The sequence below is a fragment of the Nicotiana sylvestris genome, chromosome 11 (genome assembly GCF_000393655.2).
Source record: "Nicotiana sylvestris chromosome 11, ASM39365v2, whole genome shotgun sequence".
NCBI lineage: Eukaryota > Viridiplantae > Streptophyta > Magnoliopsida > Solanales > Solanaceae > Nicotiana > Nicotiana sylvestris.
In genome coordinates, this window is record NC_091067.1 from 108,339,140 (window position 1) to 108,360,394 (window position 21,255).

The following is a 21,255-nucleotide window of genomic DNA, read 5'->3' on the forward strand; positions in this document are numbered from 1 at the left end:
CAAATCCTTTGTGACCGCATTGCTTGGTTGCCTGAAATGCCTGCTCTTTGAACTTCATCTTTGTGGACTGCACAAAATGGTGTGTGGTCGCACTGGCCCTGTTTGACTAAGCTTGGCCTTGGCCTTGGTACTTGGGCATGGTTCACTCCTTTTTGAGCTGGTTTTTGATAAATTGTCACCTTGTTCATCAAACCCTGCAATCAAGTACAATGTGTGAGCCTTTGGGACTATTTTGTATACATTTCTAATCAAAATAGAAGCAAGAAGGAGAGTAAAATGCATCATAATCCCTAGTTATCACCCACTTGAATGAAGCACCTTTCTGAGTCAATTTGGTCAAGGGTGATGCAATAGATGAAAATCCCTGAAAGAACCGACGGTAATAGCCCACCAAATCAAGAAAGCTGCAAATCTCTGTGGCTGAGGACGGTCTAGGCCAACTCTGAACCGCCTCTATCTTCTTCGGATCAACCTGAATACACTCACTGGACATCACGTGCCCTAAGAAAGCCATTGAATTGAGCCAAAACTCACACTTGGAGAACTTTGCATAAAGCTTCTCCTCCCTCAATCTCTGCAACACAACTCTCAAATGCTCCACGTGCTCTTCCTAACAATGCAAGTATACCAGAATATCATCAATGAATACAATCACGAACGAGCCAAGATAATGCCAAAACACGTTATTCATCAAATGCATGAACGCTGCTGGGGCATTGGTCAGCCCATAAGCCATCACAAGGAACTTATAATGGCCACATCGTGTCCTGAAAGTTGTCTTAAGAATATCCGAGTCCCTGATCTTCAGCTGGTGATACCCTGAACGGAGATCAATCTTGGAGAACACTCTCGCTCCGTGAAGCTGGTCAAATAAATCATCAATATGAGGCAAAGGATACTTGTTCTTGATTGTAACTTTGTTCAACTGCTTGTAATCAATGCACATCCTCATCGTGCCATCCTTTTCTTCACAAATAGAACCAACGCACCCCAAGGTGACACACTAGGCTGAATGAACCATTTATCAAGGAGTTCCTAAAGTTGCTCCTTCAATTCCTTCAACTCCGCTGGTTCCATACGATACGGTGGAATAGAAATGGGCTGAGTGCCCGGCACCAGATCAATACCAAAATCAATATCCCTGTCCTGTGCAGGTCTGCAGGAAACACATCGAAAAAATCCCGCACTACAAGAACAGAATTAATACTAGGAGTCTCTGCACTAACATCCCTCACAAAGGCTAAGTATGAAAGACAACCCTTCCCAACCATCCGCTGGGCCTTCAAGAACGAAATCACCCTACTGGGGACAAAATCAGTCAAACCTCGCCACTCAATCCGTGGCACAACCAACATAGCCAACATCACTTTCTTAGCATGACAGTCCGATATGGCATGACACGGAGATAGACAATCCATGCCCAATATCACATCAAAGTCCATCATACAAAGCAACAAAAGGTCCACTCGGGTCTCCAGACCCCCAATAGTCACCACACACGATCGGTATATGCGGTCCACAATTATAGTATCACCTATCGGGTATCCACGAGGCATATCCAGATAACGAGCAAAATATGATGATACATATGAAAAAGTGGAACCAGGATCAAATAAGATAGAGGCATCTCTGTGGCAGACTGAGACAATACCTATAATCATAGCATTTGAAGCAATAGCATCTGGTCTAGCTGGGAGTGCATAGAAATGGGCCTGACCACCACCTGATCGGCCTCCCCCTCTGGGGTGACCCCTAGCTCACTGGCCCCCACCCCTAGCTACCTGAGCGGGTGGTGAAGTAACTGGAGCTGAAGTTGAGGGCTGACTCCTCTGCTGATATGGACCCTCAAGAAGACGAGGACACTGCCTCCTCATATGTCCAAACTCTCCACACTCGTAACAACTCCATGGTGCGGGGAATGGGGACTGAAGGGAGCCCCTGGCACCAAAATGACCAGTAGAAAGACCTGGCATGGAAGAACCCTGAACCGATGAAGCACGGGATGAACTCTGGGCTGGTAGGGCATTGAGTGATGAATGGCCCTAATGTGAGTTGTGAGAACCATGGCCCGATGATGCCCCCTGATGAACTGGGCGAGCTGACTGAGCATGTCTGAATGGACGGCCTCTGCCGTGCTAAACCTGACCTATCGAAGGAGCTCCACCAAAACTACCCGATCCTCGAGGCCTCTTGGCCTCCCTATCATCTCGCTCTTGGAGACTAACTGACTCAATCTCGCAAGAAATGTCAACAACCTCCTCAAAAGTAGCACCTTACACCCTCTCCCGGGTCATAAGAATCCGAAGCTGATATGTGAGACCATCAACGAATCTCCGAATCCTCTCTCTATCTATAGGAACCAACCAAACAGCATGATGAGCTAACTCTAAGAACCTCATCTCATACTGTGTCACAGTCATATCTCCCTAACACAACTGCTCGAAATACATGTGCAGCTCCTCTCTGCGAGACTGTGGCACATACTTCTCCAAAAAGAGAACGGAGAACTACTGCCAAGTAAGGGGCGCTGCATCAACAAGCATTCACCTCTCATAAGCCTCCCACCAATTAAAGTCAGCTCTAGAAAACTAAAAGGTAGTAAATGCGACCCCACTGGTCTCTAGAATACCTATTGTACGAAGAATCCTCCAACACTTGTCCAAGAAACCCTGGGCATCCTCGACCTCTGTACCACTGAAAGTCGGAGGCTGAAGTCTACCAAACCTCTCCAATCGATGCTACTCGTCGCCAGGCATAACTGGTACCACATAATCCTGAACTGGTGCAACCGGCTGGGCTGGAGGTGACCTTGATGTTTGAAGTCCCTGCACGACCTGCTCAAGTGTGTGAGCAGCGGGAGTCTGAGTACCTACCCCGACCTGAGAAGTAGATGCGGCCGTAGTAACTGAGACAGCCTGAGCCAGGCCAGTGCACACTAATAAAATCTAGGCTAGGGCCTCCTGAAGGCCTGGAATCACAATAGGCATAGCTAGTTCTGCTGGAGCGTCCACAATTGGGACCTGATCATGAATTGGGGCGGCTGGTGGATCTGCAGGTGCTGCCCTAGCTGCTGTACGGGTTATACCCCTGCCCCTACTACAGCCTCAACCTCGTCCTCGACTTCTAGTGGCCCCAACTGGTGGTACCGGTGGTCGTCCATCTTGACCGATAGCACATGTCCTCACCATATGTGAGAGAATAGAATAACAGAAGTTTAGTACCAGAATCAATAGATTCGCACGATAGGAATTTCAAGAATGTGAAGTTTTTCCTAAAGGTTATGCAGCCTCCTGAGGATAAGAACAGACGTCTCCGTACCGATCCGCGAGACTCTACTAAACTGGCTCATGACCCGTGAGACCTATGTAACCTAGGCTAATACCAACTTGTCATGACCCCAAATACCCCGATCGTGATGATGCCTATCACGGTACTAGGAAAGCCAAACCAACATCTACTACATCGAATTATTTTTATAAAGATCATATTCTAAAACTGATTAAGTCTCAAATTCTTTATATGCAATATATAAATCAACAGAAATGTGCGAAAACCAGTACAGAATATACTAACATAACCTGAATCCGGTGTCACTAGTCATGAGCTTCTAAGTACAACCAAAACACTATCTAAGTAATACAAAATAGCCTGAAATAACAAATACTAAGATAGGAAGGAGGAAGGTAGGGCTGCCAACGCCATGCAACTACCTTGCGATCTCTGGATAGACTCTGGGAGTGCTGGAAGCTCTTACTCTGATGCTTGAGCACCTGGATCTGTACAAAAAGTGCAGGGAGTAACTTGAGTACGCCAACTCAACAAGTAACTAAAGTAAATAAAGTCTGAGTGCAGTGACGAGCATTTAAAATCATATAAGGAATCTCAGCAGAAATATCAAGTCGAAATCTATGGCTCAATAGCCCGTTATCTCGTAAAACTTCAATTTCAATTAAAATACTTTGAAAATATTTATTCAACATTTTTCAACAGAGGCTCAGTATAAAAAGAAGAGTGAAAGCAGCAAAATGTCATAAACGGGCCCCTCGGACAAGGTATCACTCATAAGTATAGCCTCTCGGGCAATCCTCTCAGTCACTCGTAACTCAGCTCTCATCAATCAGTACTCACACTCAGCACTCCGGCTCAATAGATATCTCATAATAATAATAATAATAATAATAATAATAATAATAATAATAATAATAATAATAATAATAATAATAATAATAATAATAATAATAACCGATGCGGCGTGTAGCCCGATCCATAGTTTATAGTCGACTCCGTAGGGCTCCTACAGCCCAAGCGTCATGTCGTTGCGGCGCGTAGCTCGATCCAATATATATCGCTGCGGCGTGTAGCCTGGTCTATATCTATATCGCTGCGACGTGAATCCCGATCCATATATATAATATTGCTACGGCATGCAGCCCAATCCATAACATATATATATATAATCCTCACCATTAGGTCCTCAACCTCTCTCAGTCATTAACCTTACGGCCACTCGGGCATATCATTGAGAATCAGGGAAACTCAGCCTAACAGTTTTCATATATTAATAAATATAGTGATGAAACCGGATTTAAACAATAAACATGTAAAACATGATGGAGGATATGGTTTCAAATCAAATAGAGTGAGGAAATTAGTAAAAATACCCCTAAGGGTCTAAACAAGTCGGCATAAAGGCCCCAACATGGCATTCAGCCTAAGTTATCAAACCAATTTCTAAACTCATGGCTATCATATACAATATATCAAAATATGCAACTATATAGTCTCCATGTGACGGACCAAGTCACAATCCCTACGGGTGCACGCCCACACGTCTGTCACCTAGCATGTGCATCACCTCATTTATCAAAACAGTACGAAATTCCGGGGTTTCATACCCTCAGGTCTAGATTTACAATGGTTACTTACCTCAACCCAAATGAAATACTACTCCACGACGCCCTTGCATCTCAACTCGGCCTCAACTCGCGTCGAATCTATCCAAAAATAGAATCATAGCATCAATTTATGCTAAGGGAATTAAGTCTATGCGAAAATAATCAAATTACATCAAGAATCCCAAAATTGGCCAAACCTGATCACCGGGCCCACATCTCGATTTCTGATAAAAATCACATTAATAGAATCCTTATCCTCACGCGAGTCTATTCATACCAAAAGCATCGAAATCGGACCTCAAATGGCCCCTCAAATCCCCACTCAAAGCTCTCCAATACCAAGCCCTAATCCCTCAATTTTCTCCCTTAATTTCCACTAATACTATGATTAAACAAATGGAAAAATGGTCATAAACACAAGTAATGAAGCTTAGGTAGCTTACCCAACTGATAATCTTCGATTTCCCCTTAAAAATCACTACCCTAGCTCACTTCCCGTCTTCAAATATTGAGAACTTAGCAAATATTTGCAAATGAAACCTTATATACTTTCTGACCCAAGGATTTTACACCTACGGTCCTCTTTTTTCTCCTGCAGTATCGCTTTTGCGGTCAAACCAACCGCTTCTACGATTTTCACTTAAGTTCCAGGGACCGCACCTGCGTCTCACCTTCCATACATGCAGTCTCGCAGGTGCGCTCAAGCTTTCGCACTTGCAACTTCTGATCCTCTAGCTCCTGGATGCATCTGCAGTTGCCCCTCTGCTTCTGCGATCTCGCACCTGCGGTCCCCAATCCGTAGGTGCAGTTATGATAGAATTCAGCAGCTTCAGCTGCAAACTCTAACTTCCAACTTCCCGATAACCATTCGAAATTATCCCGAGGCCCCGGGGACCTCAACCAAAAGTACGAACAAGTCATATACCACTATTCAAACTTATACCAATCTTCAAAACACTTAAAACAACATCGAATCATCAAAACACCCTCGGATTCAAGCCTAAGGTTTCCAAAACTTCCAAATTTCGCTTTCGATCAAAAAGTCTATTAAACCTCGTCTGAATGACCTAAAATTTTGCACACACGTCACAAATTACATAACAGACCTACTACAATTTTGATAATTCCATTCCGACCTCGATATCCAAATTTCCGCTACCAACCGAAAAACACCAAAATTTCAATTTTGCCAATTCAAGCCTAAATCTACTCCGGACCTCCAAAACACATTTCGATCATGCTCCTAAATCCTAAATCACCTAACGAAGCTATTCGAACCATCAAAATTCACATCCAAGACCTTATTCATATAAGTCAATATCCGGTTGACTTTTCCAACTCAAGCTTACTCAAAAGAGACTAAGTGGCTTATTTCTCTTCAGAACCACTCCTAACCCAAACTAACCAACACGATGCGATAAAATACAACTGAACAACATATAAAGAAGCAGAAATGGGGAAAATAGAGCGGTAACTCATGAAACGACCGGCCGGGTCATTACACTATAGTTTCTAACCATGGAAAGAACACGATTGATTTTGTCGGAACTGGTGCAAGAAAAATCAAAATTATGGTTAATCAAGCCAATATTTGCATAAACTCCAAAGAACAAGTTGTGTTAGATTATATTGACATAAGTTAATTGACAATCTGATGTATTCATAAATTTTTAATTGATCTATTAAATTAATTAATTCAACTATATGAATATTCATAGATTCTTAATTAATCTTCTAAGTAAAGAATTTTATTCCATTTACTTCTTGCTCATTTTGCATTATTTTGTCAATATAATTTTGTTGTATAAATATTATGCTTGTACTAGATTATGGCACCTGACAAACAATGGATGCAACTTATTCATGATCAACTTGATGATGCTTACAAACTCGGGGTGGAGAAATTTTTGGATTATTCTTTTACAAGATTAGGAGAAACACACACAATACGTTGTCTATGCGTCAAATGTGGTAATGCATATTCAGGAACACGTGAGTTGGTTAAGTCACATTTAATAGTATATGGAATAATTCAAAATTATACTTTGTGGTATCACCATGGGGCGAGGTTAGGTGAACCATATTCAAATTCTGAGCTTGAAGATGATAATGACATTGAATATAGTAATGGTGAAGATGCAATACATGGGATTTTAAGATATTTATACCTCAATTTTGATAGAGGCAATATGGAAACTGGTGCTGGTGATTTTGTTGAGGAGGAACCAAATCCTAAAGCAAAAAAAATCTATAGGCTCTTATAGGATTTTGATCAATCATTGTACCAAGTTTCAGAATTTCTAAACTTTCTATTGTGATTAAATTACTTCACATTAAAAGTATTGGTCGTTGGAGTAACGAGTCATTTAAAATGTTGTTGAAAATATTGAAGGAAGATTTGTTGACTGATTAATCAAACTTGCCAGCTTAATATTATGAAGCAAAGAAGATTATTCGGGACCTTGGGCTTTCTTACATGAAGATTGATGCATGTAAGAATGATTGTATGTCATATCGGAAGGATGATGAGCTTCTTGAATTTTGCAAAGTTTGTAGTACATCTAGGTGGAAAGAGGATAAACGTAGTGGGAAAATAAAATTAAGAAGTGGAAAAAATATGCCATACAAGATTTTACGGCATTTTCCTCTAAAGCCAAGACTTCAAAGATTGTTTATGTCCTCAAAGACATCTTCTTTGATGACATGACATCATGACAAAAGAGTTGATGATGGTATAATGAGGCATCTGGCTGATTCAATAGCATGGAAAACGTTAGATGAACTTCACCAATCTTTTGCTATTGAGCCTCGTAATATTATACTTGGACTTGCTACTGATGGTTTTCAACCATTTGGAAATTCCAAAACTCCATATAGCATTTGGCCTGTGGTACTTATTCTGTATAATTTACCACCTTGGCTATGCATGAAAAAAGAGAATTTTATTTTGTCGATGCTCATCCCTGGTCCTGAGAGTCCTGGAGATGCAATTGATATTTATCTCCAACCTTTGATTTAAGAATTAAAGGAATTATGGGCAACTGGGGTAGAGTCCTTTGATGCGTCGGCTAGAAAAAACTTTTTATTACATGCGGTTTTGCTATGGACCATTAATGATTTTCCGGCATATGCAAATTTGTCCGGATGGAGTACAAAAGGAAAATTGGCTTGCCCTAGTTGCAATAAAGAAACTTTCTTAATTAGGTCAGAAAATGGTAAAAAACAGTGTTATATAGGTCATAGATGTATTATTCCTCTTGATCATAAATGGAGGAATGATAAAGAGTCATTTGATGGCACTAAGGAGCGAAGATTACCACCAAAAATATTATATGGTGAAGATATACTTGGTTAAGTGGCTGATTTAGATAGGTTACAACTAACAAAGGATCCAAAGAAGAAGATTAAAATATCACATGAGAGCAGGGGTGATAATTGGAATAAGAAGAGTATTTTTTTTGATCTTCCATATTGGAAAACTCTATTGATGTATCATAATTTAGATGTGATGCACATTGAGAAGAACATATGTGATAATATTTTGGGGACACTCTTGAATATCAAAGGAAAAACCAAAACACCATAAAAACTCGGTTGGATTTTCAAGCGATGAATATAAGAAAAGAATTGCATCCAATAAAAAATGGGGATAAATATGACTTACAATCAGCATGTTACACATTATCTCCCGAAGAGAAGCACAAGTTCTGTGATTTCTTAAGAAATTGAAGATTCCACATGGATTTTCATCAAACATTTCTCAGTGTGTCAACCTTAAGGATCGTAAAATTTTAGGCTTAAAAAGTCACGATTGCCATATTATTCAACAATATTTACTCCCACTTGCGATACGTGGAATGTTTTGCAAATCTGAGAGTGAACCACTTATTGAGTTGTCTTTATTTTTCAACATTTTTGGAGCGAAATGTTTAAGCATGAAAGAATTAGAATATATAGATGGCCAAATTCCGAAAACTGAGTGCAAGTTAGAAAAGGTCTTCCCTCCTACTTATTTTGATGTCATGGAGCACTTGCCAATTCATTTAGCTAATGAAGCTAATATTGCTGGACCTACTCAATTTCGGCATATGTATCCAATGGAGTGATACATATACTTTATGAAGTCCTTCATTGGTAATAGGGCTTGCCCAGAAGGTTCTATTGCATAGGGTTATTTAGCAACTGAATGTTTGACCTTATGTTCAAGGTATTGTCATACAATGGAAACAAACTTTAATCACCTTGAATGGAATTATGATGGTGGTGTTGTAGAATGTGATGGAGGTTTAACAATTTTTTGTGCATCTGGAAGAGTTTTAAGAGGTGGAAAACCATGCAGATTTGATTCATATGAATTTGAGCAAGCACATATTTATATTTTAAAGAATTGTGATAAAATCCAACCATTTCTCGAGTAAGTAATGATTTATTCCAATAATTTATTTATACATTCTCCAACTTTTTCATTTAAAATGACATATTATTCTTCAATTTTTTGTAGAGAGTTTTCACAAACTCCAGCTAATAACTCTCAAGAAACTTCGGATCGACAATTCATTAGTTGGTTAAAAGAAAAGGTGAATACTAATAAGAAATTATTGGTTTTCAAACCAAGCATACAAATAGTATTTGTTAAATTATATACTTATTCATGATAGGTTGCAGGTTTGCACAAACATGATGATAGTAAGAAAATGGCAGAGTCCCACTATACCAAACAATACACATCTAACTCATACTAACCAAACAAGCAACTCCGAAGTAAATGGAGCGCACCAACATCTTCTGCTGAGCTGATAGCCTACTTGGAGGGCTCTCAACCTATCTATCAGGACCTGCGGGCATGAAACGCAGTGTCCCCAGGCAAAAAGGAACATCAGTACGAATAATGTACTGAGTATGTAAGGCATATAAATAAGTACATAACAGACATGGAGGAAATATAGAGTAAATAACTCCACCTGTAAGTAACTTTGTAAATTATGAAATAATTATAGTATCATGCATATGTGTATGAGTGTCATGTCGTGCAGAGGTACATGTTTCATAACATCATCAGCCTCTGAGGGCATCCCATCGTATCATCTTGGCCACTGTGGGTAAAATCATCAACGTATACTAGCTGATCAGGTGGTGATGCGTATATAACGTCATAACCTCTCCCATATCTCATATACATATATATGCATATATAATATCATCTGGTCATGGGTCAATGTACATGAATTCAATGTATGAAAAATACGTTGATAAAAAAGTTTAGAATGTCATAAGACCATTTTACCTTTGAGTAATATCCTAAAGTAAACTCTTTTCAACTTTCGTATTTTTTTAAGATGCATGAACAGATGATAGCATAAAATGACACATGGGGAGTCAAGAATATAGGCACTCCTAGTATTTCTATGAATAGAGTCATTTATGAAAGTTGCGTATTTTGTTCGTTTCATTTGTATCGTATGGATAATGCCAAAGGAAAGAAGAGATAGCCTTAACATACCTGAACTGGTTCTCTTGACAATCCCTTTAACACATGTTGATTGCAACAACATGTAACGGCAGACTGAAGTAGGAGAAAATCCGTATGATATTCTTGAAAAAGATTGCACAGTACTCACTTATAATTACAAGACCTCATGTTGCTTTGAATTGTTGAAGATCTTATCTTTGATATCTGATTTATGATTGTAACACACAAACAGACGTGGGAATTCATATTACATGCATATAGGAATAAGTTTTGGACTTACTGTTCTTAGTAAAGAATATGTAACTCTCTTTATTAAAAGGATGTGAATCATGTTCTTTAAGAGTAAATATGTGTCTTTTCCTTATTTAATGAGTATGACTCATGCTATTTAAGACATGCCACATGATCATAGTGACTTATGAGTCACAATATCATGATTCTTTTGCTGCTATATTTTGATTTAATACTTATCCAAATATTTGGATTAATTAGATAATGTCCTGGTACCCGGTAATTAATCAATTACTCACATAATTAAAAATTATCTCAACTTACTTAAAATACTACTCTCTTTTAACATACTAGCATGGTTACATGCTGGCACCTTACTAGCATGGTTATGCAGTACCTTATATGGCACTAGTCTATGAATACCAAATATTTTAGCTCGAGCCGTATTTTACCCCAAAATGCCAAACTTTGACGAAAATTCATTTTCTTTGACTTGCTTCCCCTTTCATCTTCACGAATTTACTCATCATTTGTAAAATAGCATAATCCTTATAATCTTCAAATAATCTTTTACTTGGACTGATGTCAATTACCTTACGACAAATTCAACGTATAATACTTCAGGGTGCAACATCGATGTAACTTAATACTGTGAAGCGTAACATCACTGTAATGTAATACTACAGGGTGCAACATAGTCGTAACTTAATACTGCGAAGCATAACAGGTTGGGAAGGGTTGTCTTTCTTATTTGGCCTTCGTGAAGATGTCAGTGCAGAGGCTCCTACCATTGATTCAGTTCTGGTGGTGCGGGATTTTCCAGATGTGTTTCCTGCTGCCGGGCATGGCGCCGGGCAGGGTTGTTAAATTTGGTGTTAGGCACCGTATCGTAATGCACCAGCGGAGTTAAAGGAGTTGAAGGAGCATCTTCAAGAACTCCTTGATTAGGGGTTCATTGGTAGGCCAATATGGATGTGTGTTCTGCATCGAGTCGACTTTGTTGACTCTGAGTTGCTATTGTTGAGGGATGTGTTGATTCGATTGTTATTGAGCTTATCAGTGTTTTGGGAGATCTATGAGTTACCTTTCCATATGGCGAGGTGTTATGATTTATTAGTTATAGGCACATATGGTGTGGTTCTATTGGGGTCTCATTGTGGGATTCAAGCAGGAAGAGTATTGGTATTGCTCGGTGGATGGCGTATCGATTGTGTCCTTTCGGGTTTATGTGGTGTTATGTCATTGCTTCACCGCGGTTATGATGATTTGCTTTTGGTTCTAGATATCAAATTGCACGTGGTCAGAGATTTTGAGCATAGTGACTTGAGGTGTTTCATGTGGACCACTATTTGGATGAGGTTGTGCATTGGAGCGAAGTTATGTGGAGGTATGATCCTCCGGGTTAGATTCATGTGTTCTGGTTCTACGACGTGTGATGGGTTCTAAGCATTGTGTTGTGGTGGTACTGGTGATCTTGCGGTACAGTTCTCTCATTTGAGTCATTTTTCATGATTTGAGTACGTTCAGATTGTTGCGTAGTGGTGCGCGGATTGCATGAGTTGTGGCTTTAGATTGCGTTGATGTGTCATGTCAGCAGAGGAGTTGTGTTGGATGAGATGAGTTCGTTGGACCTAGGGTGAATACTATCAGATTCGATTTCCGCATGTTGGAAGGATAATATCGGCTTTCGGCTTAGAAATGTTCTATGGTCCTTGCCGGAGGAGAGGGAACTCCATGACGGGTTGATCTGAAGAAATGGTTATGATTTATGTGTGTTTCTTTCATCTTTGGAAGTATACAAGAGTGTTGGAATGAGGCTTTGTTTGATAAGAGGTTTATTACCGGTATTGGGTTGTTTGAGCAGCTGTTGTGATTAGAAGTTATCGCTATGAGTGATTGAGTTGTGTGGTATACCATGTGACTTTCCATCTTGAATTGTGGTTATGGCTTGATACGGTGTGTTCAGACTTATTCGGTGTGTAGATGTGAGATTCTGATCTTATAGATAATTGCGGAAGTGGAAATTTAGTTATAAGGTTTATGGACTAGGTTGGATTGTGAAATTTTAGTTATATTATGTTATCCGACCTATATGAGATAGGGTAACGTGGGATCACCCCCAAGTATATGCATGGTAAGGTTACACAGCGATTTGATGGTTTTCGGAACAACTCTGGGCACGTTCGAGGACGAACGTATATTTAAGTGGGGAGGATGTAACGACCCGACCGGTCGTTTTGAGCTTTTGCACTTTGCTCGCCAGTTCTCGGACATGAAAAGCCCCGTGTAATGTATTATGACTTATGTAAATCGTCGGTTTTGGTTTTCAGGATAATCAGAATAGATTTGGAAGAACAATTCTCAGTTTGAAGCTTTAAATTTGGAAGGTTTGACCAAGTTTTGACTTTTTAGTATTCAATCTGGGATTTGGATTTTTATGATTTGGTTTGCACCGTTAGGTTATTTTGGACTTGTGAGCGCATCCGAAATGTATTTTGGAGGTCCGTGGTAGATTTAGGCTTGAATTAGTGAAATTGGAAATTTGGCATTTTTCGGCCGGCAATGAAAATTTTGATATCGGGGTCGAAATGGAATTCCAAAAGTGGAGTAGGTCCGTTGTGTCATTTGTAACGTTTGTACAAAATTTCAGGTCATTCGGACAAGGTTTGATAGACTTTTTGATCGAATTCGGAAGTTTTGGAATTCTTAGGCTTGAATCCGAGGGTGATTCTATGTTTTGATGTTTTTGAGCGTTCTGAAGGTTGAAACAAGTTTGAATGATGTTATGGGATGTGTTGGCATGTTTTATTGAGGTCCCGAGGGCCTCAGGTGAGTTTCAGGTGGTTAAACGGATCAAATTCTTGTTTAGAAAGTTGCAGATTTTCCTTCAGGTCTGTTGCAGACATTTTGTTCTTCGTGATCGCTTAGAAGGGTCCACGATTGCGTAGGCTTATTTGGGGGCAGAGGTAGAGTGCTCTATACGATCACAGAGTTTGGGTCGCGATCGCGTATGTGTATGAAGTAGTGCTTCGTGAACGCGTGGTCAGAGTCACGTTCGCGTAGAGGGAAGTGATCTGAAGAGGGGCTGAGGTGATTGCTCTACGCAATCGCGTGGGTCTGTGTGGTATAGCTTCGCGATCGCGTGGAGTATATTGCGATCGCATAAGGTTAAATGAGTTCAGTCAGTCTTTGTACTTCGCGATCGCGATTAAGGAATTAATGCCTGGGCAGAATGTTTAAATAGCCATGTTTGCGATTTTTGTTCTATCTTCCACCAATTTTGAGCGATTTTGGAGCTTTTTGAGAAGGATTGAAGAGGGAATCAAAGGGAAACTCTTAGAGTTAAGATTTTTCGACTCAATATTTTTTTCTATTGTAATTTCTACCTAATTAGACATGAAATTTGTGGAATCTAAAGCCTAAAATTGGGGACTTAGGGCTTGAAATTGAAGACTTTGATTTGAGGATTTGAGGGGTCGTTTGTTGTCGGATTTTGATGTATTTGATATGTATGAACTCGTGAGAGTGTAAGGATTCTAGTTTTGTAATTTTTATCATAATCCGAGACGTGGGCCCGGGGGTCGCGTTTGGCTAATTTTGGGATTATTTATGTAAATTGGTTATTTTCGAGTGGGCTTTGTTTTCTTAGCATATTTTGATGGTATGAATCTAATTTTGGTTAGATTTGGAGCGTCCGGAGGTCGAGTCGAGAGGAAAAGGCATCGTGGGCTAGAGTTTGGACCGGAGGTAAGTAATGATTGTAAATGTTGTCCTGAGGGTATGAAACCCCGGATTTCACATCGTTGTGCTACTTTGAGGTGATATACACTCTAGATGACGAGTGTGGGGTCGTGCACCATTGTGGATTGTGACTTGGTCCATCCCGTACGACTGTTAAGTCGCATATTTGATTGAAAACTATTTGATATCATTGTGTTTTGGAAAATATTACTATGTTTTAGGCTGAATACCATATTTGGGCCTGTGTCAACTGTTTTGGACCCTTAGGGGATTTTTACTACTATTCCTCACTGTTTTGACTTCATATTTGTACTCACTTATGTTGTATTCTACTATTTTCATAACTCAACCGTGTTTACTCCGTTTTCCTATTTTAAATGATATTTTGGGCTGAGCATCATGTTTTACTGTTGTCCGAGTGGCTTGAGAGATTTCTGACTGAGTCAGGCCGAGGGCCTGTGTTGTGAGTATATTATGGGATCGGGTTGCGCGCCGCAGCAAGTTGTTACTGATTCATGATTATGAGGCCGAAGGCCTGATTTGTTACGTCGCATAGTGGTTTGTTATGAGGTCGAGGGCCAGTTTGATTATGCCACGAGATGGCTTGTTATAGAGCTTGGGCTGTAGGAGCCCCTCCGGAGTCTGAACACTTCCAGTGAGCGCGGGTACCCAGTGTGAGTGATGTGATGTTGCCCGAGGGGTTGTTGTTGTTTCATGTTATTGCCCGAGGGGCTGTTCTTGATCCATGTTTTGCCCGAGGGGCGGTTCTTGATTCATGTAATGCCCGAGGGGATGATTACGAGTGATTGTAGCCTGAGGGGCTGGTTTAGTTGATATTTTGTCCGAGGGGCGGTGTATGGTACATGTTTTGCCCGAGGGGCTGTTTACATTTCTATCATTTTTTTTACTCATTGTTTTATCACTCGTTGGAAACTATTGGAAGATGTTTTAAAAAGGAAAGTGTTTTACTGAAACTGAGTTTGATTTACGAAATAAATGATTTCTATACTATTTTTGGAAACATATTGTATTTGTTGTAGCGTCATGACATGGTTTACGCGTTTTCTTACTGCTCAACTTTCATTTACTTTTATTACTTACTGAGTTGGCGTACTCACATTACTCCATGCTCCTTGTGTTCAGATCCAGGTATTTCTGAACCCGGTAGCGGGTGTTGATTGCTCAGTGGCAGAGTCATCGGAGTTAGCAAGGTAGCTGCCTGGCGTTCGTAGCCCTGCTCTCTCCCTCTTATCTTCCTTAGCATGTTATAGTATCTTTCCATATTCTTCGTTCTATTCAAACCTTAGTAGATGCTCGTGACTTGTGACACCCCGATGTCGGGCTGTGTTTTTATTCCGCACTGATTATTTAAGTTTATATTATGAGAATTCTTGTAATTAATGAATTAAAAATGACTTTCATGGAAAACAAAATGGGCTGATTGGGAAATTGTGTCGGCTGGCCTAGTTTCGCGATAGGCGCCTTCACGATCGGATCGGTTTAGGGTCGTGACAGACATCAAAGAATATAAGCTAGACCATATGTGGAAGCTGTTACTGTAAGAATTTAAAGTATTACCTTGTTGTTTTGCCTTCTCATTTTATTCTTTCACAAATGAAAAGAAAATACTAATGACTTTACATCATTGCATCTATCGAGTTCTTTTTTCTGCTTTGTAAGAATTCAAAAGGAAAATTAAATGAGTAGAAACATATAGTTTATTGTGCTTTTTAGAAAAACCGCAGTATCTTACCTCTTCTGCATCATAAATTGAGAAAAATATCCATTTATCTTTAGCATCCAAAGATAAATAAATAAATACATGAAATTCCTCCTCACTGGGCAGGAAGTGAGACTTAGGAAGATGAATAAGCAATTATGTAAGATAAGCTTGATGTGCTTGTAATGACACATCAAACTTTCTTGGGCAAACTGTATGAGATAAATTTGACTTCACTCTCTGTAGTCATATCCAATTTTTCTTGGATAAGTTATAGATGGTGTACTCTCATTGAGAGTAATTCAACTATGGCCTTCCAAGACATACTGAATACCACTAGGAATAGTAAGCTGAAAGTAGAAATTCATCAGCATATTTTCTTTTATTTCACTTATAGTAAGCTGTCAGTTGGTACAATGTTAGAGTATATTTCAGGTGACATGATTCTTTATAGTTATTTTAGGTGACTTGATTGACATTCGACATTACTTAATACTGAATGGCACTAGGAATTCTATATGCAGAAGTGGAAACTCCTCAGCATATATAGGTGCAGTCTTTTAGTTTCATTTACAGCACGCATGCAGGGACCAAGCTGGAAACTTGTCACTGATACTTTGCCTACCAAATTTGTCAATTAATACAAGAAGGCTTTGCTGCTAACTCTTATACCAGCCTGCTTTCCTACATCAGATAGAGCGGAAATGTATGTAGAGAATGTTGTGCTTGTTGTACAACCACTAATGAATATGTGCCTTCTCCTTCCATATAGTTTTTCTCATTTATTAACATTTGTTCCTTAAGATTCATATTGATGTGAGTAAACTATTTTTTTGTATGATAGTTTGGTGCATAAACTGATCGACCAATGATAATCTTTGATGCTTTCATTCGTTTAGTCTTTAAGTTAGATTACATAGAGAAATGATTAAGGATATTGTTATCTTCAAAATGGTAACTACAATTATATTTGATTTTGTGGTTCTAAAAATACGTGATTTATTTTAATACTGGTTGTAGGGCAGTAGATACTAAATGTAAGTAAAGAAAATTATAAATGCAAACCAATAGGGTCACGAGACTGGGCCTCTAGCTGGCTAGAGCAGAGCCTCGAGGTCTAGATAGGGCTAATAGCAATGAACAATTGATGAAGAATTAATGATAATGAGGGCCTCAAAGATGGCCTTATGCAGTTAATAATGAGCAATAAATGAAGAACAATGGATGAGCAATGGATGAACAATGAAAGAATAAATAATAAATGTGAAGAACAATTGTGTTAGCAAAGAGTAGAGAATGTTGTATTGTATTCAATGTGAGTGTATTCAATGATTGTCCAAGAGACCTTATATCAGGGTCCCCTTTATATAAGAGGGTTGAATCCCAACACAGTACATGCCTAATAAATGACGAAGAAATGCTACTAATACAGTTGTATAACGGCTCAGTACGGATTTGTACTATTCTTGCAGACTCTGTCAGTCCTCATCGTGTGCCCTCGGGGGTTTTCCGCCTTTCCATAACGGACATCGATTTCCATACTACCTCAAGGCACACCATGGTGAGTCTTAGACGTACCCTGCCGAGGTGAATGCTTCGAGGACGGGCCTTGGACCGTGCTTAGATCCCACCAAGGTCGGGCTTGAATTGCCACAGAAGCCTTAAATTGGTCTTCCCTGATTTCAACTGTATACAGATAGTCCCCGCATTTCTTAGAATAGAATGATATGAAATGACTTTGACCTTAATTTTCTCGAGCCTCTCATGATGACATCATGCTCGTGATGCAAGCATTCGAGGTGACTGAAACATCCCATCGATTCATCTCCCTAGAAGCATTGAACATACCGCTGGTTCATTTTCCCAAAAGCGGTGATTGTGCCGCCGATCCATTTCCCCAAAAGCATTGATTGCGTCATTGATACATTTCCCCAAAGGCATTGATTGCACCGTTGATACGTTTCCCCAAAAGCATTGATTGCATCGTTGGTTACGTTACTGTCTCTCTATAAATGGGGGATTGCTTGAGTCAAGACTTCACTCAGTCTTTGTTCAACAGCCTTTAGCCCTTTCCTTCTCTACATCCTCCCCTTAACTCCTATTTTTGTGGTTCAAAACCGTGACCGTAAGGTCATACGGCAGCAGCTATATCAGTTATGCCATGTCTCTTTTTCAGGGCTTTGACTAGGATTATACTGGGTTGTTGTTGTTACTACTGTTGTTGTTCCGAAATAATGAGAGAGAGGCCTCAAACTCTTCCCGCATCAGAAGATATATGGACTGTAAACCGCTGCTCATCTCTTTTAACTTCTACCTGGTGTGGCGCTTCACTCCTTTTGCTTTTCATGGAGTGAGGTGATGCTATCTACTAACCTTTTCATCCCACACCGATGCAATGTCTGAAGAAGTGGCTTCACAATAGTAGTGCTGACGAGACCCATACTCGCCAAGCTTTTTCCCCAGGCCACAATTTTCCTTGCTTGTTAAAAGCTTTTGCTCTTTGATAGGCTATAGCCTTTTCCTCATATATTACTTCTTCGGAGGAGGTTCTCGAAGACAACGCTCTGAAGATCAAAATGGGGTCCCCGAGGAAACGGTTCTCGAATATGTCACTCCCGAGGATATACCCTCAAAAGTAGATTAGGCTTTTCAGCTGTTGTTTTTTTCTTCTTTGTTTCTGTGTGAGGACCCCTCATGGGCCTTTGTAATCATCTTTTATCAATAAAAGAGTTTCCTTATTTTGCCTTCAGCTTGTGTTGGACTCCATTTGCCTTCGTTTGCGAGAAATCCAAGTGTATGACTTTATCAATCGGTCAGAATACTAGACCTGGCAATAATAAACCCTTAGGTTTTTAATTGGTTAATATGACATTCCTTGGAGCTCTCTGCTATCCCTTAGACTATGCCTGGATTGATTTGCTGTGAAATTAGGTCGCTGGAACTTCTGGGTCCAAACTGAGTGAGAGCAGGATCTCGATTTTTGAAAGAAATCCTAGACTTTTTAGGCCTCGCTGATAGTCTTCGAGTGGTAAGTTTCTTGAACTAAAGCGGCTTTTAAATTTTGCAACCGGGCGGGCATTTGCTCGATCATCTGAGAATAAAGATAGCCCTTAAGTTTTTACAAATAACCCCCGAGCGAGAGTTTGTTCGAACTCGGGCAGCCCATAATTGAGCAAAACTTTGTTTAATCTTAAAATAAAGATAACCCTAAGGCCTTATAAATAGTCCCTGAGTGAGAACATGCTCGAACTTGGGTAGCCCGTGGGCTTAATAGTCGAGCGAGCTTTTGCTCAAACTCGAAGTGAAGATAGCCCTGAGGCTTTATGAATAGTCCCCAAGCGAGAACTGGTCGAACTCCGGTAGCCTTTGGGCTTAATACTTGAGTGAGCTTTGCTCGAACTCGAAGTGAAGATAGCCCTGAGGCTTTATGAATAATCCCCGAGCGAGAACTGGCTCGAACTCGGGTAGCCTTTGGGCTTAATAGTTGAGCGAGCTTTGCTCGAACTAGAAGTGAAGATAGCGTTGAGTCTTTATGAATAGTCCCCGAGTGAGAACTGGCTCGTACTCAGCTGGCCTTTGGGCTTTAATAACCGAGCGAATGACTACCCGAGCCCAACTCGTAGATTGCTCTTAATAACTTCTGACAATCTGATTCCCGACACTTTAGTTCTGATGCCAACATCATGACGCAAGCGGATGAAGTGACTGAAGGGTTACTTTCGTGCAATTCTCAAAATCATTAATTATAGGCGACCAACAGTCGGCCTTTTTGCTTCCTCAGCACGTTCAAACGACCTTTATAAATAGACAAGACCCCATAACTTTGCCGATATTACTCCCTTAGTACTTCCAAGATCTCATTATCCCCTTTCGATTTCCTTGAACTCTCCCTTTTCTTTTCTAACGGAATTTTCCATTTTCTCGGATCCTTCGCTTTAGAAATGGAAAAAACCTCTAAAACTGTTTCTCAAAAGGAAAATGCTTCGTCGTCTTCTCGAATGACTAAAGGTAAACCGGCAGTTCCTCCTAGTATTGAGAAGTGTACTCACGGTCCTTGCGATACATCTACTGATTTCCAGGTTGAAAACCCTTCCTCTGTTCCGGGATGATGCGAACCCATGTCTCGATATATCAATTTATTAACTGAAATCGAGAAGGTGAAGGCCGACTGCCGTTGGGGGAAGGCGGTACAAGTAGAGATTCCTTCACGAGAAGAAGACATAACCAAGTACAAGGCCAGTTTCCTCAGTGTATACACATATACTTTCACCTTAGGCCCTGTAGAAGCCTATTTACCATCGATAGATCCAGTGATCCTCGATTTCTGCAGCCAATATCATATGACACTTGGACAAATCTATCCATCATTCTGGCGTATTGTTTATATGATCAGGTATTTTTCAAACATGGTTGAGGGGATGCCTTTTACCCTAGACCATCTAATTAGATTATATTGCCCCCGACTTTACCGAGGTGGTCTGATTAAGCTGAAACGTCGATCCCCGAAAGCCTTTTTTTCTAGCATGCATGAAGATAAGGATCGAGGGTGGATGAGCCGCTTTGTCCGAGTTAGGACCTCGAACCTGATCCCTGTTGAGAGAATGACATTCCCCGAGAAATGAAATATAAATCATAAGTAAACATGTTCCGCTGATCGGATACCTTTTCTTGACTTTGAATTAACTTTCTTTGATGATACAATTGTCGAGTGGTACCCCGGTGCTGTCAACAATCTCCCGAGCTGGGTTCGACAACTTGATTCGACATGCCCGTATGCTAAGCGCGTGTGGCGCGATCTAGCTAAGACCCGTTGGGAAGCCAAAAATCATGGTGAGTTTTTATCTCTGTTCATACCTGAGTCCTTCAGAGAAGATATCTCTCGCTAGTATTCTCACCCTTTGTGCCTATGCAGGCCTTGGAGAGGCCGTTTTGATGAAGGAACCCCCGCTTGGGGAAGCAGATACCCCAAAGCATGCTAAGGAGAGAAAGAGAAAGAAGAAATCACCGGTCGGGTCCCCAAAGACAAAAAGGCTAAAGTTCAAAAGCCCGAGGCCGATTCAGTGGCCTCAACTCGGGAGGCGGCCAAAAGTCTTTATGCCGAGGGAGAAGAGAGTGATGACTACTCGCTAGTACTTATGGGGAGAAGAAGTGTTGCTGCCTCGAAATCTACTGATTCGAAGTTGACTAAGCCGGAGGCT

The 21,255-nt window shown here is 40.4% G+C and overlaps 1 protein-coding gene across 1 annotated transcript; it reads right to left on the bottom strand.

Annotated features, from left to right (window-relative positions):
• Nucleotides 1-244: 244 nt before the first annotated feature.
• On the bottom strand, nucleotides 245-17,998 carry LOC138881453 (uncharacterized mitochondrial protein AtMg00860-like). Its single transcript, XM_070161680.1, has 2 exons — nucleotides 17,906-17,998; nucleotides 245-610 (listed from the first exon to the last, which is right to left on the bottom strand). Exons 1-2 carry the CDS (start codon nucleotides 17,996-17,998, stop codon nucleotides 245-247), a joined length of 459 nt encoding a protein of 152 aa, XP_070017781.1.
• Between the last annotated feature and the right edge of the window lie 3,257 nt (nucleotides 17,999-21,255).

What these genes read in the sequence shown, in the direction of transcription:
- LOC138881453 (XM_070161680.1), bottom strand. Translation starts at nt 17,998, where the DNA reads ATGCCTTTGGGGAAATGTATCAATGACGCAATCAATGCTTTTGGGGAA. An exon ending in TTTGGGAAAATGAACCAGCG is followed by an intron (nt 611 to 17,905) that starts GTATGTTCAATG and finishes TTGCATTGTTAG; the next exon opens with GAAGAGCACGTGGAGCATTT.